We start from the raw sequence: 19,028 nt of genomic DNA, 5'->3' as shown, positions 1-19,028 counted from the left end.
GTACTGCATCTAACCTTGATCTCTCCATATGCTCACCGAATGTGCTCCCTCATTTTAATTGGTCTGTTTGTGTTGACTTTCACGGCAGTGATCATAGACCAATTATTATTGGTTTCGGTGTAGACTGCGAGATTAAAAGAAGGCCACGGAGATGGATTGTTGAAAAGGCAGATTGGAATGGATACCATAAAGCATTCCAATCGCAGTATGACGATGGAGCGAATATCCTCGACCAATATTCTTCTTTTACGTTCATGATACTTGAGAATGTCAACAGATATATCCGAAAAACATCGGGTAATCCTAGACGTCCTTTCGTTCCATGGTGGAACGATGATTGCAAATATGCTATTAGAAATCGACGGCAGGCACTACGCAAATTTAATCGTAGGCCTACAGCAGAACATCTAAATTTATACCGCAGGGCTAGAGCGGTGTGCCGTCGGGTATTCTTGGATGCTAAGAGGAATTCATGGACGAAATACGTGAGCACTATCTCACGCACTACTCCCACGTCTACTGTATGGAAGAAAATTCGTGCAATTTTCGGATCACTGAAACAATCTATTCTCGGTCTTATTGATGAAGGGGAACTCCTTTCATCACCCTCGGAAGTGGCAAATAGTCTAGCAAAATCTTTCCGCTCGGGTCTCTCACCTCATTATATAATAACGATTTTCAAAGGTACAAGATACAAATAGAAGTATTATCGTTAAACATTGGTGATTCGGTTGGTGAATTAAACACTCCATTCGTATTTAAGGAATTGTTACATGCACTTCAAAACTCACGGGACACTTCCCCTGGACCGGACAACATTCGCCTTTCCATGCTTTCACACCTTCCTAATTCGGCACTACAACAACTTTTGAATATTTTCAACGGTTTATTCTCCGAATAAGTCTTCCCACCCGGCTGGTCAGAAGCATTTATTATACCAGTACTAAAACCTGGTAAAGACCAAATCAACCCCTCAAGCTACCGCCCTATTTCATTAACATGCGTTTTGAGTAAAATAATGGAGAGAATGGTAAACCGCAAGCTTACATGGTACTTGGAGAAACATGGCTTTCTATCGCCAGAACAGTGTGGTTTCCGACAAGGACGATCTTCCATTGACCATCTAGTGTCAATAGAAACAGCCATACAAAACGCTTTCCTCAATCGCCAGCACCTCGTCGCTATCTTCTTCGATATAAAAAAGACGTATGACACAGTCTGGCGACGTGGTATTCTTAACATTCTCAAAGAATGGGGAAGCAAGGGCAATATGCTTGCTTTTATCCGGGGATTCTTAAATCACCGAACGGCTCGTGTTCGTGTGGATGATACGCTCTCAGATAGTGTCATCTTGGAGAATGGAGTGCCCGAAGGTAGTGTATTAAGTGCCACCTTATTTTCTGTAGCCATAAACGGTATTACCAAATGTGTGCAGGCTCCTGTCTCATGTTCTCTATTTGCTGACGATTTTGCTATTTACATTGCAAGCCGTTCAACACCTACAGCAGAGAGACTACTGCAGAACACTATATCTCACCTTGAAGCTTGGTCCAGGATTACTGGTTTCACATTTTCATCCGAAAAAACAAAATGTGTAGTTTTTTCTCGGCTACGGAACCCTTCTATTCCGCAAGTTTTTCTGAACGGAGAGACTACTACTATTTCTACCTACGTCAAGTTTTTAGGTTTATTTTTTGATAGCCGACTTACTTGGGTCAAACATATAAAAGAATTAAAAACAAAATGTTCCAAACTTCTAGATATGACGCGAGTCCTTACTAACACCAACTGGGGAGCCGATAGGTCATGTATGATACGTTTTTACTATTCCTTTGTTCGCTCCCGTTTAAATTATGGTTGTGTCGCCTACTCTTCAGCTCGTCAAACCGTGCTTAAAATGCTGGATAGTGTACATCATGCCTTCCTTCGGCTTGCCACAGGCGCGTTTAAATCAAGTCCTGTCGCAAGCTTACTTGTAGATTGTGGTGAACCATCACTTTGGAATAGACGAGACCAGCTTTTATTATGTTATTTTGCTCGTCTCAGAGGACAGCCAAATCACCCGGTTCTTGAGTCAGTCTTTAGAAATCCTAATCTAGGAAAGTATTAGGACCATCCACGTCGTACTGCACCTGTAGGTCTGCTACCCGGCATCTGCTGCAGCATATAAATGTTGACACACCGTCATTCTTTCCTACGTATCCTTGCTCATATCCTCCGTGTAGAATAAACCTTATAAATTTTACTTTTGACCTTACGACATACAATAAACAATCAACACTACCTATTATCTTCCAGCAAATGTTTCAGTGTGTTCTCTCCAAGATGAAACCAGACGCGGTTGTATACACTGATGGATCGAAACAAAACGATACCGTTGGTTGTGCATTTGTTGTCAATGATAGAACTTATATGTTTGGTCTACCCGGTATTACGAGTGTGTTTACCGCTGAACTATACGCTATAAATAAGGCTCTAAACATCATTAACCCTAAATATAGAAAAATTCTTATTTGCAGTGACTCGTGTAGTGCTCTCCAGCCTTAAAAAAACTTTTATTCCAAACATCCTATCGTCATTGAAATTTACAACGCAATCGCAGAGTTGAATAATCGCAACACAGAAGTAACTTTTTGCTGGGTCCCTAGCCACGTAGGAATTCCAGGTAATGAACATGCAGATTCTGTTGCCAAAGAAGCATGTTTTCAGCCTCCTTTCACCAACCGAATTGCTACCTCTGATTTTATTAATTGTGTAAAACAATCGCTGAGAGCGTGGTGGCAAGGTGACTGGACGGCTACCGTTGATAATAAACTCCGACAGATTAAAGATTCTGTGTTACCATGGGACTCCTCATACAAAAAAACTCGGCGTGAGGAAGTAGTCCTTTGTCGATTGCGGATAGGACACACGATGATCACACACGATTACCTGATGACAAGAGGATAAGCACCCCTATGCGCAAGATGCAACTGCCCCATGACTGTGCACCATATACTCGTGGATTGCATATGTTATGCGGCGTTGCGTCGTAAATTTAATCTACCCAGAAACATCCGTGGTGTCTCGTGCAATGATAATGAAATTTTAACCCGGATGTTTCTATTTCTGCGTAGTGCTGGGTTAATGCAAAAAATTTAATATTGTTGCGTATATTTTTTAATGCTGAAAGAGTTTTTAATAATTTTTTTTTATTTTTTCTGAGTTTTTGATTTTTTTATCCGATTAGGAGCCTTTTGCACTCCTTATTGGAATTTGTTAAATTTTATATGTTATTTTTTTTAATATTTTAAAGACTGTCTGTGATATTAGTTGTAAGATTTTAGTAATGTTAGTTTTAAGTTTTATTTCACCTTTTTAATTTTTTATTTTTAACCTAGTTTTAATTATATAATTTGTGTTAGTTTTAAGTTTTATTTAATTTGTTATTTTAGTTTTGAACCTAGTTTTAAGTTTTATATTAGGATATGGTTTTATATTTATAGTTAAGTTTTATATTCTTTATGGCTTTTAGTCTTTTGTTATCCAAGAATGGGCCCTTTACACCCATCTTGGACTTTGTAAAATACTATTTACTCTTGATTTTATATTAGTTTTTATCTGTGATATTAGTTGTAAGTTTTATTCATCTTTTAGAATAGTTTTAAATCCTTTAATTTTTTATATAAAAAAAAAAGATTCCGGGCGATGATAACGCGCAAGCGTTTTTCGCCCTCAAAAAAAAAAAAAAAAATCATTACGATTTTCCCTCTATTCTGCTGTTTCAGTGTGTTTACCGGATTCTTACCGGAAACTTCAGTGAAGTTTTTGTTGTGGATAAAAAGTTTACAAATATTTACAAGTTTACAATATTTAAAAAGACATACTTACTTTAATTCAAATTGTATTCCTAATATATTCTAAAGCATTTTTGTAAGTACTCAGTTCATTTCATTTAATATACTTTTGGTTTAAAGTTAATTTTAGTTATGTCATTTTAACAAAAAAAATGGATGTGTGCAAAAGGCTCAGTGGTGCAAAATAATATATCACCTGATATTGTATTTGAACGAATCCTGATATCCTGAAGAATGATTTTTAGATTTTTTTTAAAAACCAAGGTCATACAGGAAAAAGAAGTTGTTGATTCAGTTTCTGAATTTTTTAAGGATCACAGATTATACATTCAGAATTGTCACGCATTCATTAATGCTTCAAATACGTCTGTGATATACTCTGGATCAAACTAGACTAAAAGAAGCAAATCCACTGATATTTTATGTGCTATGCTCTGCCAATTTCCTTAATTTAGTGGGATATAATATGGCAGAATGCTATAATCTTTATAGATCATTCTTTGACTTGTTATAAGACCTCTGCAATCTTTTTTTTTCATTGATCCATCAATAAAAAATGCTAAAATCATTTTTCAAGCCTGGTGATAAGAGCCTCTCCATATAATCTCTGAGCATAATAAGATGTTTGGTCAGGGAAGAGGCAAACAAAAGCCTCAACAGAGAAATTGGGGCAATTGCAAAAGCTCTGTAAAGTATGATTAACTGTCAAGATGGAAATTAAAAACAAAGAACAAAGTCATAGGGCTTTTAAGGAAACATGTTTGCACTGAAACTTCGTGGGTGATGTTCTCAATAAATTTAACTCTGTAAGTGAAAGGTACAATCACACTGTATGAATATAGCTAGAGTCATGATGCTGTATAAATCTCTGATTGCATTTGTGGATGAACTGAAAGTTTAACTTGTGTAAGATGGCTGGTGAAAAAACTAAAGAGAGTCCAAACTGTTCTTGAAATTGAATGCAATGGTGAATGTGTAGAAGATAGGCCTAAAAGACCAAGAAAAGGAAGAAGTTCTTTGATGAATCTATCTCATCTGAACCAGAAGATGAGGAGGAAGAAGAAAACACAGACTGTAGTTTTCAAGAACACTTTGATATGAACCTTAATAAACTTCTTTCTTACTTGGACAAGAGAATTGTTGTCTATATTGAGTTTCTCAGCAGATTCTCCTTCTTAACAAATGTATGCAGCTTGAATTCTGAGAAAATCACCACAGCAGTGGCTTCTTTGCAGAAACTTTAGGCAACTGACATTGAACAATCATCTGTCATTGGTTGTCTTCATTTAAAAGTACTTTTTACTCAAGACAAGTTAGGCAATGTCACTGCTGAAGATATGTCAACTGTCGCAGCTTAACAGGGTTCTAAAATTACAAAATCTCTAAGTATTTATCTTAAAAGTGTATTTATGTTCACCAGCAACAAACTGAGAAGCTGAAAGAACAATTTCCACATTGTCAAGAATCGAAAATTATTTGAGATCTACTCTTACTCAGATCTAGCTTTTTAACAACTGAAAAAGATTTGACTATCAAATTTGATTTTTTTTTTTTTTTCAGGAGGTTATTAATGATTTTGCTCATATCAAAGCAAGACATAGCAGTTTTGATGTTATTACACTTTCACTTGTTTTAGAAACTTCATGTTTGTAAGTTAGCTTTTTAGGTGATATAACATCTAAATGATACTTGAAAATTGTTATCTGTAAATGCCTTTTACATCTTGTTTTGAAAGGTTGATTTGCACCTTTGTAATTACGGTAGTAAAGTATAAAAAGTTAAGGTAGTAAGTATACAGCAGGATGTACTGGTGCTAACTTGGCTATGTAGTTTCAAAATTTTGAAAGAAAATGATTACAAACTTTTATGATTTATAAAGTTGATTTAGCAGAATAGATAGGATAGTACTGATTAAAAATTGGATCCTGGAGGACAGCTGGGGAGAGGGACACAATAGATGGAAGATGTTAGGGATGGCCATTTTGCCATGGCCCGAGGCACAAAACATGTAAATCTGGCCCTGACAATGATATTTAATAAATTGTAATTTCTATTGTTTTATTTACATAGTTTCTTTAAATCAAAAAAAATAGTGTATTTATGTTTAATTTTTTTTTTTTAGTCTAATTTATTTATTTATTTTTGTAACATAAAGTTGTAAGCATTTAAAAAATAAAATACGCAGTAGACTTATTTCAATTATGAATAGAAAATCAGTATGATTAAAATCTATGCTTCAGTCTGATTAATGTTAAGAATTAATTCCTGTTGTGAAATAAATATCTTTCTTTTCCTTTCAGAAAAATTATGTTTTTTTTAATACTGATTGTATATTTAAAAGAAATACTTACTGCACATGTTTTGGTCCTCATCAAGCGCATCTGGACAGTCCTTTATGAGGTCACATTGCCTGGATTTGCTGATTCGCTGACCAGTTCCACACTGAAATTCATTCTCTTTATCATGTTCATATTTCTCTGTAACAAAATGCAATTTTTAATGTAGTTTATAGTAATTTTCAATAGAATACACAGTTATTTTAAAAACTGTTAAAATTAAATTCTTGTTCAATGATAAATGTGTAACTATTTATATTTAAATTATGACTTGTTTATGAAAATACCCCTGTATTTTTACTAAGTAACATATTATATTTAGTCTATTTAATTTAGTGTTCTCTTTCAGAAAGTCATTGCCATTTATTTCAAATTTAAAAAATCTGTTTCCTCCTCACATGAGTTCATGTATTATCAAACATTTTAACCATTATAAACAACTACCCTTTTGTGTACTTGACTTAATTTAATTAATTTTTTTTTTAATCAATATAATTCTTTCAGTACATGAAACAAGATTTTCTTAAAATTCTGATCATTTTAATCATAATGCTAAATATATTGTTATCTATTAATACAAAGTAAAGGTGGGGTTTTTAAAGTGATTATTCTTTAAAAGTGACTATATAAAAATTGACTGATTATTTTTCTCTTTTATTTTCTCACATACACTGCTGCAATAAAATCAACTTTATAATGTAATATCATCATATATTTCAATCTGGTCTGAGACAGGTTCTTTGTACATTGTTCATTTCCATCTTCTTCTATTTTCAATTAAACCTTTGAGTTCTTGTTAGTTCCAATTTCCTTTTAAATCATTTTTATTTTTTAATCTTTTTCAGCTTCTATTCGTCGCATCTTCCACTGAGCTTTCGAATGTGTTTAATCAATCCTTCTCCTCTCATGATATATCTCTGCCAGTTAATTTTCGTATTCTGATTTATTCTGTTTTTTAAGCTTCTATTCTTGATAGCTATCTCCATTAACTTTTAATTTTTATATTTGTCTCCATATAATCTTTCCATTTTCCTCCACTTCCAAATTTAACTTCTTTCACCTTTTTTCTTTTATACTTAGTGTTCATGTTTCACATCTACATAAGTACATTCCAAACAAAACATTTCACACTATGCTTAAAATCTAATTCCACCTTACAGTGTAACTCTCTTCATGCTTCCTTAGCCAGTGTCATAATTTTTTATGTTTTATCCACTTTTGCAGTCTTCTGTTAATGTGGTACCTAATTATCTGTATTACTTCACTTGTTCAATTCTTCCTTTTTTTGCAGATCCATTGGCATATTTTTGTCTGTTATACTTATTACTCTAGTTTTCCTAACCTTCATTTTCATTTTGTAATAATCTTTTCTAACTTTGAAATCATCTGTTGAATACCACGTATTTTACTTCCTAAAAGAAACATGTCAGTCAACAAGTCTTATATAGTTTATTCTCATTCCTTCTCTACTAACTTCTTCATCTTTTTCTAGAGTATTTTGAACATATCTTCAACATGGCTGGTGATCAGTATTACTCTAGGTCAAACAACTTTGTGTACTAATTTTCATAACTGTTTTTTGATTCACATACATTCTTCAATTAATCTTCTAGCTTTCCATCTTTCCAACCTATTCATTGGCTTTTTAATATTTTCATTAGTCTATTACATTTGACATAACCAAATGAGTTTTTCACAACTGTAAAATACATTTATTTGTTTTATATTCCTGTTACCAATAGTTCTTATTAGCCCTTCATACCTTCTTCCTTCCTAATTCCATATTGTTTCTGTGTAACCACTCACTCTATTTTCAATTTATTCTTCCGTTCAGAATTTTCAGAAGAATCTTTTTTGGATGTTAAATTAAACTAATTTCTCCTGTGATCTTTACACTTTACTGGTATCATTTTTTTGGGAATTGGAATCACAGTTTTAAAAAAATTTTCTGTTCACATTCAACTGTTGAAAATTATATTTCACATTTACACTACTCCATGCATCCTTTCTTCATTAAGATACTTAATCACTGCTATTAATAATTAGCAGTAGTACCACTAATTACTACACTCTTTTACTGTGTTCTTTATTGTTTTTATTAAAGTGCAGATTTCTTGCTTGTTGTTTTTGCAAATTACTGCATTTCATGCAGGAAGAGTTTTTTGTAGGCCGAAAAAATTTTTAAATAAAAATAAAACCAAAAATATAAAATAAAGGTGTTTTTTTTTAATTTTGCTGACTTAAAAAATCTACTAGAAAAATACTTGATGAATTCTTAAATTTAAAGTTTGTTATATTTGAGCCAGATTAGGGATCACCATAATCCTTAACAGATAATTTAATTTTTAATCACAAACTTGATTGCTTGATTAGTTATTATTTATTGTATTAACTTTGTTATTGTTTATATATTATTAATACATTGTTTTCATCTACTTTTCTTAACTTTTCAGCATAAGCTGATTTAGTTTTATATATTTTTTAGTCATCTAATAACTATAATAGAGTAATGTAGCCTAATTCCACTGGCTATTTTACATGTAAATAATACTAGGTTATGTTGAAGCAGTAGAACGAGTGATGTGTTCTTTTATATAACTTTAAATGTGTTCAGGCTTATTGCAAAGTATACAGAGAGTGCTATCTATACTAATTAAATACAACCTGGTTGGAATTTATAATAATTTAGATGGTGAACTTTGTTTTTGTTTGTAAGGTGGTAATTGGAATTACATTGAAATCAGTTTTCCAAAAAGACAACACTTCACTAGCTTGTTAGCATGATTTATGACTGCTTTAATAAGAAAGAAAAGTTTCTCTGTGTGCATCTTTTGATATTTCTTCTGATGATACTTCTTATACGATTTTTACACAAGAAACCTCAGGGTAAGGGATGAAGAACCACCTGTTCTTGAGAGTCAAGTTCTTACACTGCAACAGGAGAGTGATAAAAAAGCTGTTTAGGGAAACAATGAAGAATACTATAATGAGAGGTTCCATGTAAGATATAGTTTTTGCGTTTGTGACATAAAAACTAGACACATACCAGTTTAAGAAAAAAACTCTCACTACCACTGAGATAATAATGGAAATGATGTGAAATTTGAAAAGAGTGTAGATAAAAGCCAATAATAAAAAATATCTTAACAAATAATTCAAAATATTTTGGAAATTGTATTGATCTAACAATGGTATAAAATTTTCTTAAAATCTAAACATGTTTATTTCTGTTTAAATGAGTTCTGAATAGAATAATGTAAAACAGCAGAGCATTCAATTTAATATACATTAAGTTATTTCCTTATGATTAGTTACAAAATTATAATAGATCAAACTCAGGTAATTTTGTTAACACTTTATCAGTTTTATTTCACTTTTTGTCCATGAATGCCAAAAAAAATGTAATAGAAGATTATGGATCATCAAACAAATTTTTAGTAATCAAAGTACTCTTAGAATGTAACAGCAAACCAGTTTTAAGTTTATCTGGATTATAGAAAGTGTTCTTCAGAAGTCTTTATGCAAATAAGTAATAAATAAAATTATAATTCTGAAATTGTAGTAAAAAGTTTCCCCAATTGTTTTACAAGTTCAAACATTTTTGTAAACTTTTCTAAATTACAAAAAAGCAACAAAAAGAAGTCTCTGATCAACAGGACAAGGGATATACTTGAAATGAAGTAAGATATATATGTTAGATGCCATTATCTAATTGTTGTGGATGATCTAACATGAGACATCAGTCACTAACAAAAGGATACATCATTTCCAAGAATAACAAGCATCCCAAGACAGGTTTCTCTTGACAGAACTAGGTTTCTTGTAAAATCTTTTAGTAGAAGGAAGCTATTACATAAAGTGCACAAAGAATTTTTGACCAGTATATCTAGTTATATGTCTTATTTTAATTTATTATCCGTAGCATTATGTTTATATTTCATTAATTATATAAGGGCGAGAAGTTATTTTAGCAATGGATCCAGTTTAAGTTATGATTGGGAATTTCTCAAGTATTTATTTAGTATATAGTCAAGAAGAGTAACAAATTGTGAACTTTGTCTCAAATTGTATTATTACATGTTAGTCAAATGCAATAAGATTTGTTATTTTTGTGCTTCTTGTTTTACTATTATAAATCACTCAATACAGTAGTGAATTACAATAATTAAACTACTGGCTGGAACATTATAACATTTACTTTCAGAGTTACAAGTAAAATGAATTTTTTGCTAAAGTGACTAGAATCATAAAAACATTTCAAATGCATTAAGTTTTTAGTCAATTCAAATTTAAAAATCAAATTTAAGTAGATTATCTCCCTGATAGGCATCTGCCCAGTTAGAAGTAACAGATTTAATTTTTTTTAAGACAATAAATGAACTTTTATAGCCTTTGATAAAATGTCACCTTAAAGCATTTGAATTCGGTAACTTGTGAATGGAAGAGAGAGACCAAGAGACCAACTCTAATGTAATAGTCAGCTGGTTTTTTTTTTTTTTTTTTTTTTATACATTATTGCAATTTTCTAATAATGGTGTAATGATAAAAAAAGATTTTATTTTCAAATATTGTATGATTATTTTAGAACAGTAACAAAAGACTTTTATTTATTCATTGCTAGTAAAAAATGTAATATAACAAAATTTAGAGGATTAAATGCATTTGTAAAAATCTAATTATTTATTCCTTAAGTAATTATAGGTACATATAGTACATATAGGTTAAATTCAATAACAGTTACTGACAGTGATGATGAAAAATCAGCTTTAGAATGTGAAAAGTGCAAAACCTGATGAAAAGGTAAATCCAGAAAAATCCACATAAAAAATAAATTTATTACACTTCATCATGAAGATCAGGCAAGTGGTATTATACTATCATTTGATTTGGTTGTTAGTGTACTACAAATTTTTAGATAAATTAAAATGATTAGATATGTAGTATTATAACTGCATTCATGATAACTGATGCAGATATATAAATTATCCACATTACTAAATAGCATAATTCGCTCTAGTGTTGTTAAAATTAATGTTGTAAATGAAGACACTTACTACACATCTCTGGGTCTTCATCACTTTTGTCAACACAGTGCAGACCAACATTACACACTTTATTCAATTCAATACACTGCCCACTATTGCATCGGAAAGATTCTGAACAATTACTATTCACTGAAATAAAATTTTGATCTTTTCTATTATTGTCCTGCGATTGAGAATATTTGCATTTACCTTCTTAAGTGTTGTAACTTTATTAATAAACTAAATTTATTTTTATTTTATTGATAACTTTCAATACAAATAATTATATACTTATACTTAAAGTACTAACTACTTATGAGCCAGACTAATGTTTTGATTTTTATTCAGGTAGCCAAGATGCCTTCACATCATTTAAAATTTGCTTCATAAAAATTATTTGTTAGGTTTAAAATATTATATGTTAAGTAATCACATTTCAGCTTTTTGTAAATCCTGTAGCTGAAGCGTCAACTCCAATGTTACTATCTTTCTGGATCTACTTATGTGATCAATGAGAATTCTGATCACGACTAGTCTCCATTTTAATTACCTCTCTGGTGTGTTGACAGTATGCAGCAACCTGTCTCCTTTGAAGATTGGATTCTGGTATTTGAGGATTTCTCTGGTGGCTTAGCCTGGAAAATTACCTACCGTCCACCAACACTGTATTTTGGCTCTTATTTTAAGTATACAGGCAGCCAGTCAATCGTCTTGTTAACTGAGGCTTTATAACTGGTTGGCTAGTAAGTCGTGGGGTCTCTGAAGTAGGTTGGACCTGGTTCAACCCTTGCTTTTCCTACTTGCTATTTTGGTTGGAATCTCAGTGAGGCATCTCATTTGAGTCTCCAAGTAGGGTGGGGAGCTACAGTGATGAAAGTTAAAGAACGCATCCATAAATAAATGCTACAACCCTTTCTACAATTCAAGGAATAACCATAAACAGTTCCGAAGAAGAACTTGCAGTTCAAGAGAAAAAATAAGAAAGAGCAGTGAAAATCCAACTAGGAAATTGTTACAGTAAGGAGGCCTAAGCCTAAATAGGAACTTATATCTGTGTATGAGATTTGCTAGGTGAAAGAAGCTATTTGTCATTGCAAGAGCTGCAACTGAATTTGCTAGAAGCCCTATTAAATAAATCAGAAAAACATATTGTGGTTTCTTCATTGAAACTGTAAATGAAATCCAATCTACCAAATTGTTGAAATTGAAGATGATTGGAGTCAAAAATGTTGAAGTAGTTTCTCATGGCATCTTAGACTGCTCTAAAAGTGTGATTGTATGCAGAGATTTACTTAATTTAAAAATATATATATATATATAAAAATATAAATTATAATTCAGCTTACCAACCAATGTAATTAATTATTATTATGTTTTATGCTTTCGGGAATTATTTTTCCATCTTCAGGAACATCTGATAAACTTGAATATAATTATTCACTTCACATATTAATTTGATGTATATTAAAATTAAAATAAAATAAATTTCCATAAGTTATAACAATTGATCATCATGTTATAAAAATAAGTCATGCATTTGTACATCTAGTTTATAAAAGCATCTCAATTCTTATCAGTTTGTTATGGATAAAAATTGAGACACTTTTATCAACGACATTGAAGCCCAACATCAATGGATGTTTAAACATCCATTGATGTTGATTGGTGTACGATGTGGACACAATTTTTATGTCTGCAAGAAACACATGCTTACCAAAATGAAAATTTTAAATTAAAAAATTACAATATTTATTGGCAAGATTAACCGCCTGATATGAGTTGAAGGTGATGTAGCCATATTAAATTCAACTAAGGCTACCACAAAAACAGTTGAAATAAATATAGAACTGCAAGGAATCACAATCATAATGAAATACAGATTACTATTTACAGCATATACTTGCCGAAACTTAATTGGAAAGAAGATGTCATACTGTGATTAACTGTCCAGCTTTCTATATTCATAATACTAATGATTGACTATTCGGGGTCGGATATAACAGATCCCAAAAGAAAGTTGAAAAAGTATCTTTCAAATTCTAGATATATTAAATAACGGCTCAGGAACTTACTTTGATGCCATAGATGGATCAACGTCCTGAATAAATTTAACATTTATAAGGCATCGATTCCAACAAAATACTCTTTCAAAGTTTTGCGAAGGTTTCACGGAAGTGACCATTTTCTGGTGCAAATTTCAACTGATGCTTCAATGAAAATATAGCCCATCTCTAAAAGATGCTTGATTGATAAGGCAGAATGGACGAGTTTCTCTGCTGACATAGAAATCTCTGAAACAACTAGAGTCGTTGAAACAATGTCGATGTAATAACTGATGTCATATTTGACTCAGCATCAAGATATACTCCCAGAAAATGCAGGAAACCGTCCGCTCCACGATGTAATAATGAATTAGCAACGCGATAAAAAGGAAGAAAAAGTATACAACACTTTCAAAAAACGTTCGACATTAGAAAATTGAATTGCCTTAAAAAAAAAAAAAATAGAGTATGCAAAAAGACTTATAAATGATCCTGGTAACAATACGTAATATTCATTGGCAGAAATACGACTGCAGCAGACATTTGGAAGAAAGTGAAGGCCATCTGTAGGCGTAAAAACTTTGCCTTCAATTTTGAAGATAATTTAATAGATTCATCAAACGAAGTAGTTGAATTATTATCCAATCAATTCGAAGAAGTATGTAAAACAGTTAATTATTATATTGTTTCAAGAATCTAAAAACAGAACTTGAAGGTCACTTGGGTCTCAATTCAAAAATTTGTAGAGGTGGCCATCAACAACTCTCAAATACTTTTGCTATCATATTTGAAACAGTGGCAGGCGTATAATATACGATTAGATGATCAGCTTTCATAGGAATAGGCGTAACTAGTGCCTTTTTCTTACAATCTGCAAAAACATTAGAAAGAAGACTAAAATCCATACTAATGTAACTGGCATTAACTTTGCAATACCTTTTATAATGAAACACGGGATGCCATCGTTACCAGCTGCAGATCTCAGACTTAAACTCACAATATACTCTAAAACGTTTCCCTCAGCTACGTGAAGAATACTTACTGTATCTGTAATGCGATGATTCTCACTATAATTTCATATATGCCTACTATTTGCAGGTTGGTAAACATACTGGAAATACTTTAAAAATTTCTCGCTAAGTACTTTGACGTCCTTAATAACTTTCTACCGAATTTTAATTGGACGTACTCCTCTATAGCTTCCTTTGTGAAAGATTTCACGTATTTACTTTAAAGATTTGCTGGCTTTACTTTAAGCTCTTCCTCTATCTTCTTGCTTTTCGTTACAGTATCCCTCCGTAGCAGTTGCTTAACTGAGAACTCATCACGATAAGCTGTTAAACGATAAACTTAGTTTTGAAGTTAACTTGATGTTTCGGCGTATTTATTACTTTCTTACGTTTAAGACACTTAATGAGTTGTCTGAAAACTATCCAGGAAAGAAATTTGACCTTGTTCTCCTCACAGGAACATGATATCTAATTCTGTTAGATAGACTTTCACAAAATGAATAGGCAGTATCATTAATATTCGAGGAAGAATGAACTACACTCCAGTCCATCACTTTTAGAACATTATGCAGACCAAGGTAGTCATCTCTAGAGTAGTTAAAAGCTTTCCTGATAGATTTGTTGTCTACAATTTTCTCAACCTTGACATTCCCTGCAAGGGCGTCATGCGAGACATCAAAATAAATAAGATGTTCAATATCCATGCCCATATTCACATCAACATTAACTAAAACAAGATACAAGGTCAAAGTATGGCCCTCCAGCAGATGGAAATTACATTGATCAAGTCTAGTATCATTCCTCAAAAAGGGAAAGCCTCTCCTTCTTGGGGAAAAGAGAAAATCTCAAAAAAAGGGAAAAGAAAGCGTTTTTTCTTGCATAATATTAAATTCTAGGGTTGAGGAAGTGACTGTCCCAATTAACTCTTGGCACGTTGAAGTTGCCTAGTATCACAATTCTATATTGCTCCCAATCTAGTATACTAAATAACTGATTAACCGAACCCATACCAACAGCTAAGTTCGGGGCTTAAATAATGATTATCAACCAAGAAGTTTGCGTCATCCTTCAATCACATTTCAACCCAAATACATTCTGTAGCAAGCTCTTAGTGCAAACAAAGTCTGTAATCTGAGTAGTATCTTTTAGTAACCTCTGTTCAGCAGGAACTTCAGTAGTGTCTTCAATTCGCGTCACAAATAGAGCTTTCTTTAAGTTAACAATAATAATAATATTTTTTTATCACCTCCACATCTCGCCTTTAACCATCATAACCTACCATTGAAATAAAATACTGGGAAACTGGAATGACCTAGACAGGGAGAAAATGCAACAGAAGAGAATATGCTCCATAAAAAATAAGAAATAAAATTTTATAAAGCACATAGAAAATCAACAGTATTCACGCAACACGATCTCCATGGCGGAGTGGTAGCATCTCGGCATTTCATCCAAAGGTCGCGGATTCAAATCCCGGTCAGGCATGGAATTTTTCATAACTACAAAGATTCCATTTCCATCGTGCTAATGAACACAGCAGTCGATGCCTTAAATCTTACAAAAATTCATAGATAGAATGAATCAGGAAGAATGTAACAAGTTTTCAGGAAATGTTCTACTGGTGAATATAGAGAAAAACGTTTATATGAATATACGTTCAGAAACGCTTTGTTAGCAATTGTCGGCTGACGTAAGATTTCGCTCTCATTTCTACGTCTTCCGAAAAATTAAGCAAGTCTATAGTTCTTGAAACCCAAATTAAGAGGTAAATTAGCAGTTTTATACGAAGCCTGAATGAAAAGCAAATAGGTCCCAGAACTTTATTTTTAGTAGTTTTCAAGAAATTTAGAGTAAAAGACAAAATATTGAGATAAAAAACACACTATTTTATATTTAGGTAAAATAAGTTTCTTAATTGGGTAATAAACACATAAAAGTCTTTAACATAACTTGTAGAGAATTCGATTCTGAGTAAAATGGTATGAAATAAGTTCTCAGAAACCCAATACAAACGAAAAATTTGAAGTTTATTAAAAACAAAACATATCTAAATGTAGCATATTTTAACTAGCTATTAAGCGAAACAAAATTTTCATTATCATAAAACAAAAGAACGAAATATTTTAGAAAAATAACAATGTAATCATAAATAATAAAACTAACTTCTTCATTATCATCATGTCAGCCTTTATCTGCTGCAGGATGAAGGCTTCTTCAGCACGTTACCCCTAATACGGTCTTGTGCGATCTTCTTTAATTCGGTCCAATGTACTTGATAATATCATCAATCCAATGATCCTTAGGCCTATTTCGTGATCGTTTAACAATAAGTACCATGCATTTAAGTGCTAATTTAGTCTGTCATTAGTTCTTCTTGTTACACGGCCTGCACACCGCCATTTTAATATTCTTTAATTTTCATTATGATATATACTTTCGTCTCTGCTCTGATCCATTTACAGGTCTTCCTATCCCGTCTGGTAACTCCAAGCATACATCGTTCCATATTTCTTTGTGCAACCCACGGCTTCTGTATGATTTAACGGTTAATGTACAAATTTCGCTTCTATAACTAAGAAACTGATATTATGCATTGATTGAACACTTTCTTTTTAAGGCTAAAGGGGAGTTTGTTCTTGAAAACGATGTTAAGTCTTCCGAATGCTTGCCACCCAAGCTTAACTCGTCGTTAAACTTCTTTGATTGTATCACCCTCAGTTGATCAAGATAAGATATAATGATCGAGTTTTTCTCCAGTCAAAAAGTTTTCTTTTCTCAGCAAACTTGCTGGAATGACCCGGCACTTTTTAAGGTTCTTCCTTAGACCACAGGTTTCAACAGCCACTTACAGTTCCTGTTGTGTGTGTCTTTGTAGTTCTTCTCGTTCCTGTGTGGAGAACTATATCATCTGCGAATCTCAGGTGGTTAAGATATGTGCCATTTTTTCGTATGCCCTCATTTTTCCAGTCCAGCTTTCTAAATTGCTAAATATGTTTTTAAATTCAAATAAAAGTAATTAAAATCACTTTAAGCTAAAAGAACGTGTTTTAAAAATTATTGAACAAAAATTTGATGAAAGACAGTAAGTAGTAATTAAATTCCAATCCAGCTTTCTAAATACCTCCTCAAGGCAGGCTGAGAAGAGCATGGCTGATATACAGTAGTGTCGCCTTGTCGTAGAGATTTTTATACATTTATCTCTACTGTTCATTGACACAGATGGTAGCTTTTGCTTCTTCCTATATTGACTGCAGCAAGTTTGTGTAGGTTGTGTTTACAGCCTGGTTATATAATGCAATTATGATGGCTTGCTTTGTTACCAAATAAAATGACGTTTCATAGTTAATAAAAGCCGTACAAACTAACTTACAAACAATTAAATAAACTGCTAAAAACATCCTCCGAATCAATGTTTCGCTAAAATCAGGCAGTAATTGCATTTTTATGAATCTACCTAAAATGTGGCTCAAAAGAGTAGGTCTCATTTTATTAGATACAACTACTAGTATGCTCATTTCGCTTGGGTCTGTAGCGAGCTGAAACACAGTACGTACATTCCACTATTCCTATTCTCACGCGCTGAGTGAAATATATCAATGCTAAGTTTCTGATGTGTTAATAAATAGTATTTTTGTTTTAGAGAAACAAATCTCGATAATGGACACTCTCGAAGATAAGTGAAATGAGTTGTGACCGTTTTAAGTCCACAGACGCTCTCTACTGTTTGGGTTGGGAGATTTATTTATAAACTCCATAATTTTTTCTGCTTCTTAACGGTTAGACTTAGAGGCATAAAAACTTCACTTTTTGGATATTGATGCTATTCAGTACCTGAATAAATTATCTTTGTTGTTTGAACTACAAAAAAACGTTTTTATATTTTGAGACACTGATATAATTTCTAAGATTGTAAATTGAGTATTAACAATTTAGATCATGAATCAAATTTTATCAAATGCAGTTAGTAGTCAAGAGAAAAAATCTGTTTAAAGTGAGGTGTAAAAGGGGGATAACTTAAACAGTGCATGGGCCAACCATAAATAAGTGGTTGGTCTGGTCACTGACCTTTCTATCAGCATGCAGTACTGTCTGTATCTTTGTATAAATTCGTTTTATTACTTGAATAAATATTGTCATATTTTATGTGATATCGTTTTAGATTTCAAGTGAAATGCAATTTTGATTGTAAAAAAACGGTGCGGACGAATAACACAATTCGTAGTGTGAAAGAAATGTTCTAAATGCAGAGTAGTATTGTGAAACTAAACAAAAATGTTTTAATTTTCCTCTTAATAAGAGTACTAAATTAATGTAATGTTTCGATATCACCAATCAAATGTCTACGAAAGGAAGCTCGATTTAATGATGATGGAACTCTATCGACTCCAGGAAGAAACAGTGTACACCCTTATATAAAAATGAAATTGATGACTTTGATCAAGATGTAATAAATGAAATAATAGACGATTTTCAATTAATGCAGAAAATTGTTACTACCTCCGTGAAGTTGTTACTTGCATTACAAAATAGGATTGATTTTAAATGGAATTCCAGCACTCTTCGACAAATTTTGAAAGAAATGGGTTTGAAGTGGACGAAGACGTGCAAATCTAACAAGATTTTTATCGAACGAGAGGATGTTGTAAATGCCAGATTTAGGGAGGTACAACAAATTTAAATCAGAAAGTAGTGCTAATATTTTATGTTTATGGGTAGACACAAATATAACTTTAAGAAAGTGCTGGCAAAGTTAGGATGCTATGGAGTTATGAGCACTACA

General features: G+C 32.3%; 1 protein-coding gene across 1 annotated transcript in view; it reads right to left on the bottom strand.

Annotated features, from left to right (window-relative positions):
* The window catches only part of LOC142318223 (uncharacterized), an 81,883-nt gene that overhangs the window by 11,841 nt on the left and 51,014 nt on the right, over positions 1 to 19,028 (bottom strand). The window contains exons 13-14 of the mRNA XM_075354786.1: positions 11,227 to 11,346; positions 6,188 to 6,313 (exon numbers count right to left, since the gene is read on the bottom strand). Of these exons, the coding sequence (XP_075210901.1) occupies positions 6,188 to 6,313; positions 11,227 to 11,346 (246 nt within the window). The remainder of the gene's footprint in view (positions 1 to 6,187; positions 6,314 to 11,226; positions 11,347 to 19,028) is intronic.

Source organism: Lycorma delicatula, chromosome 1 (genome assembly GCF_047948215.1).
Source record: "Lycorma delicatula isolate Av1 chromosome 1, ASM4794821v1, whole genome shotgun sequence".
In the NCBI taxonomy this organism is placed as follows: Eukaryota; Metazoa; Arthropoda; class Insecta; order Hemiptera; family Fulgoridae; genus Lycorma; species Lycorma delicatula.
This window is presented reverse-complemented; position numbering and strand designations above follow the sequence as displayed.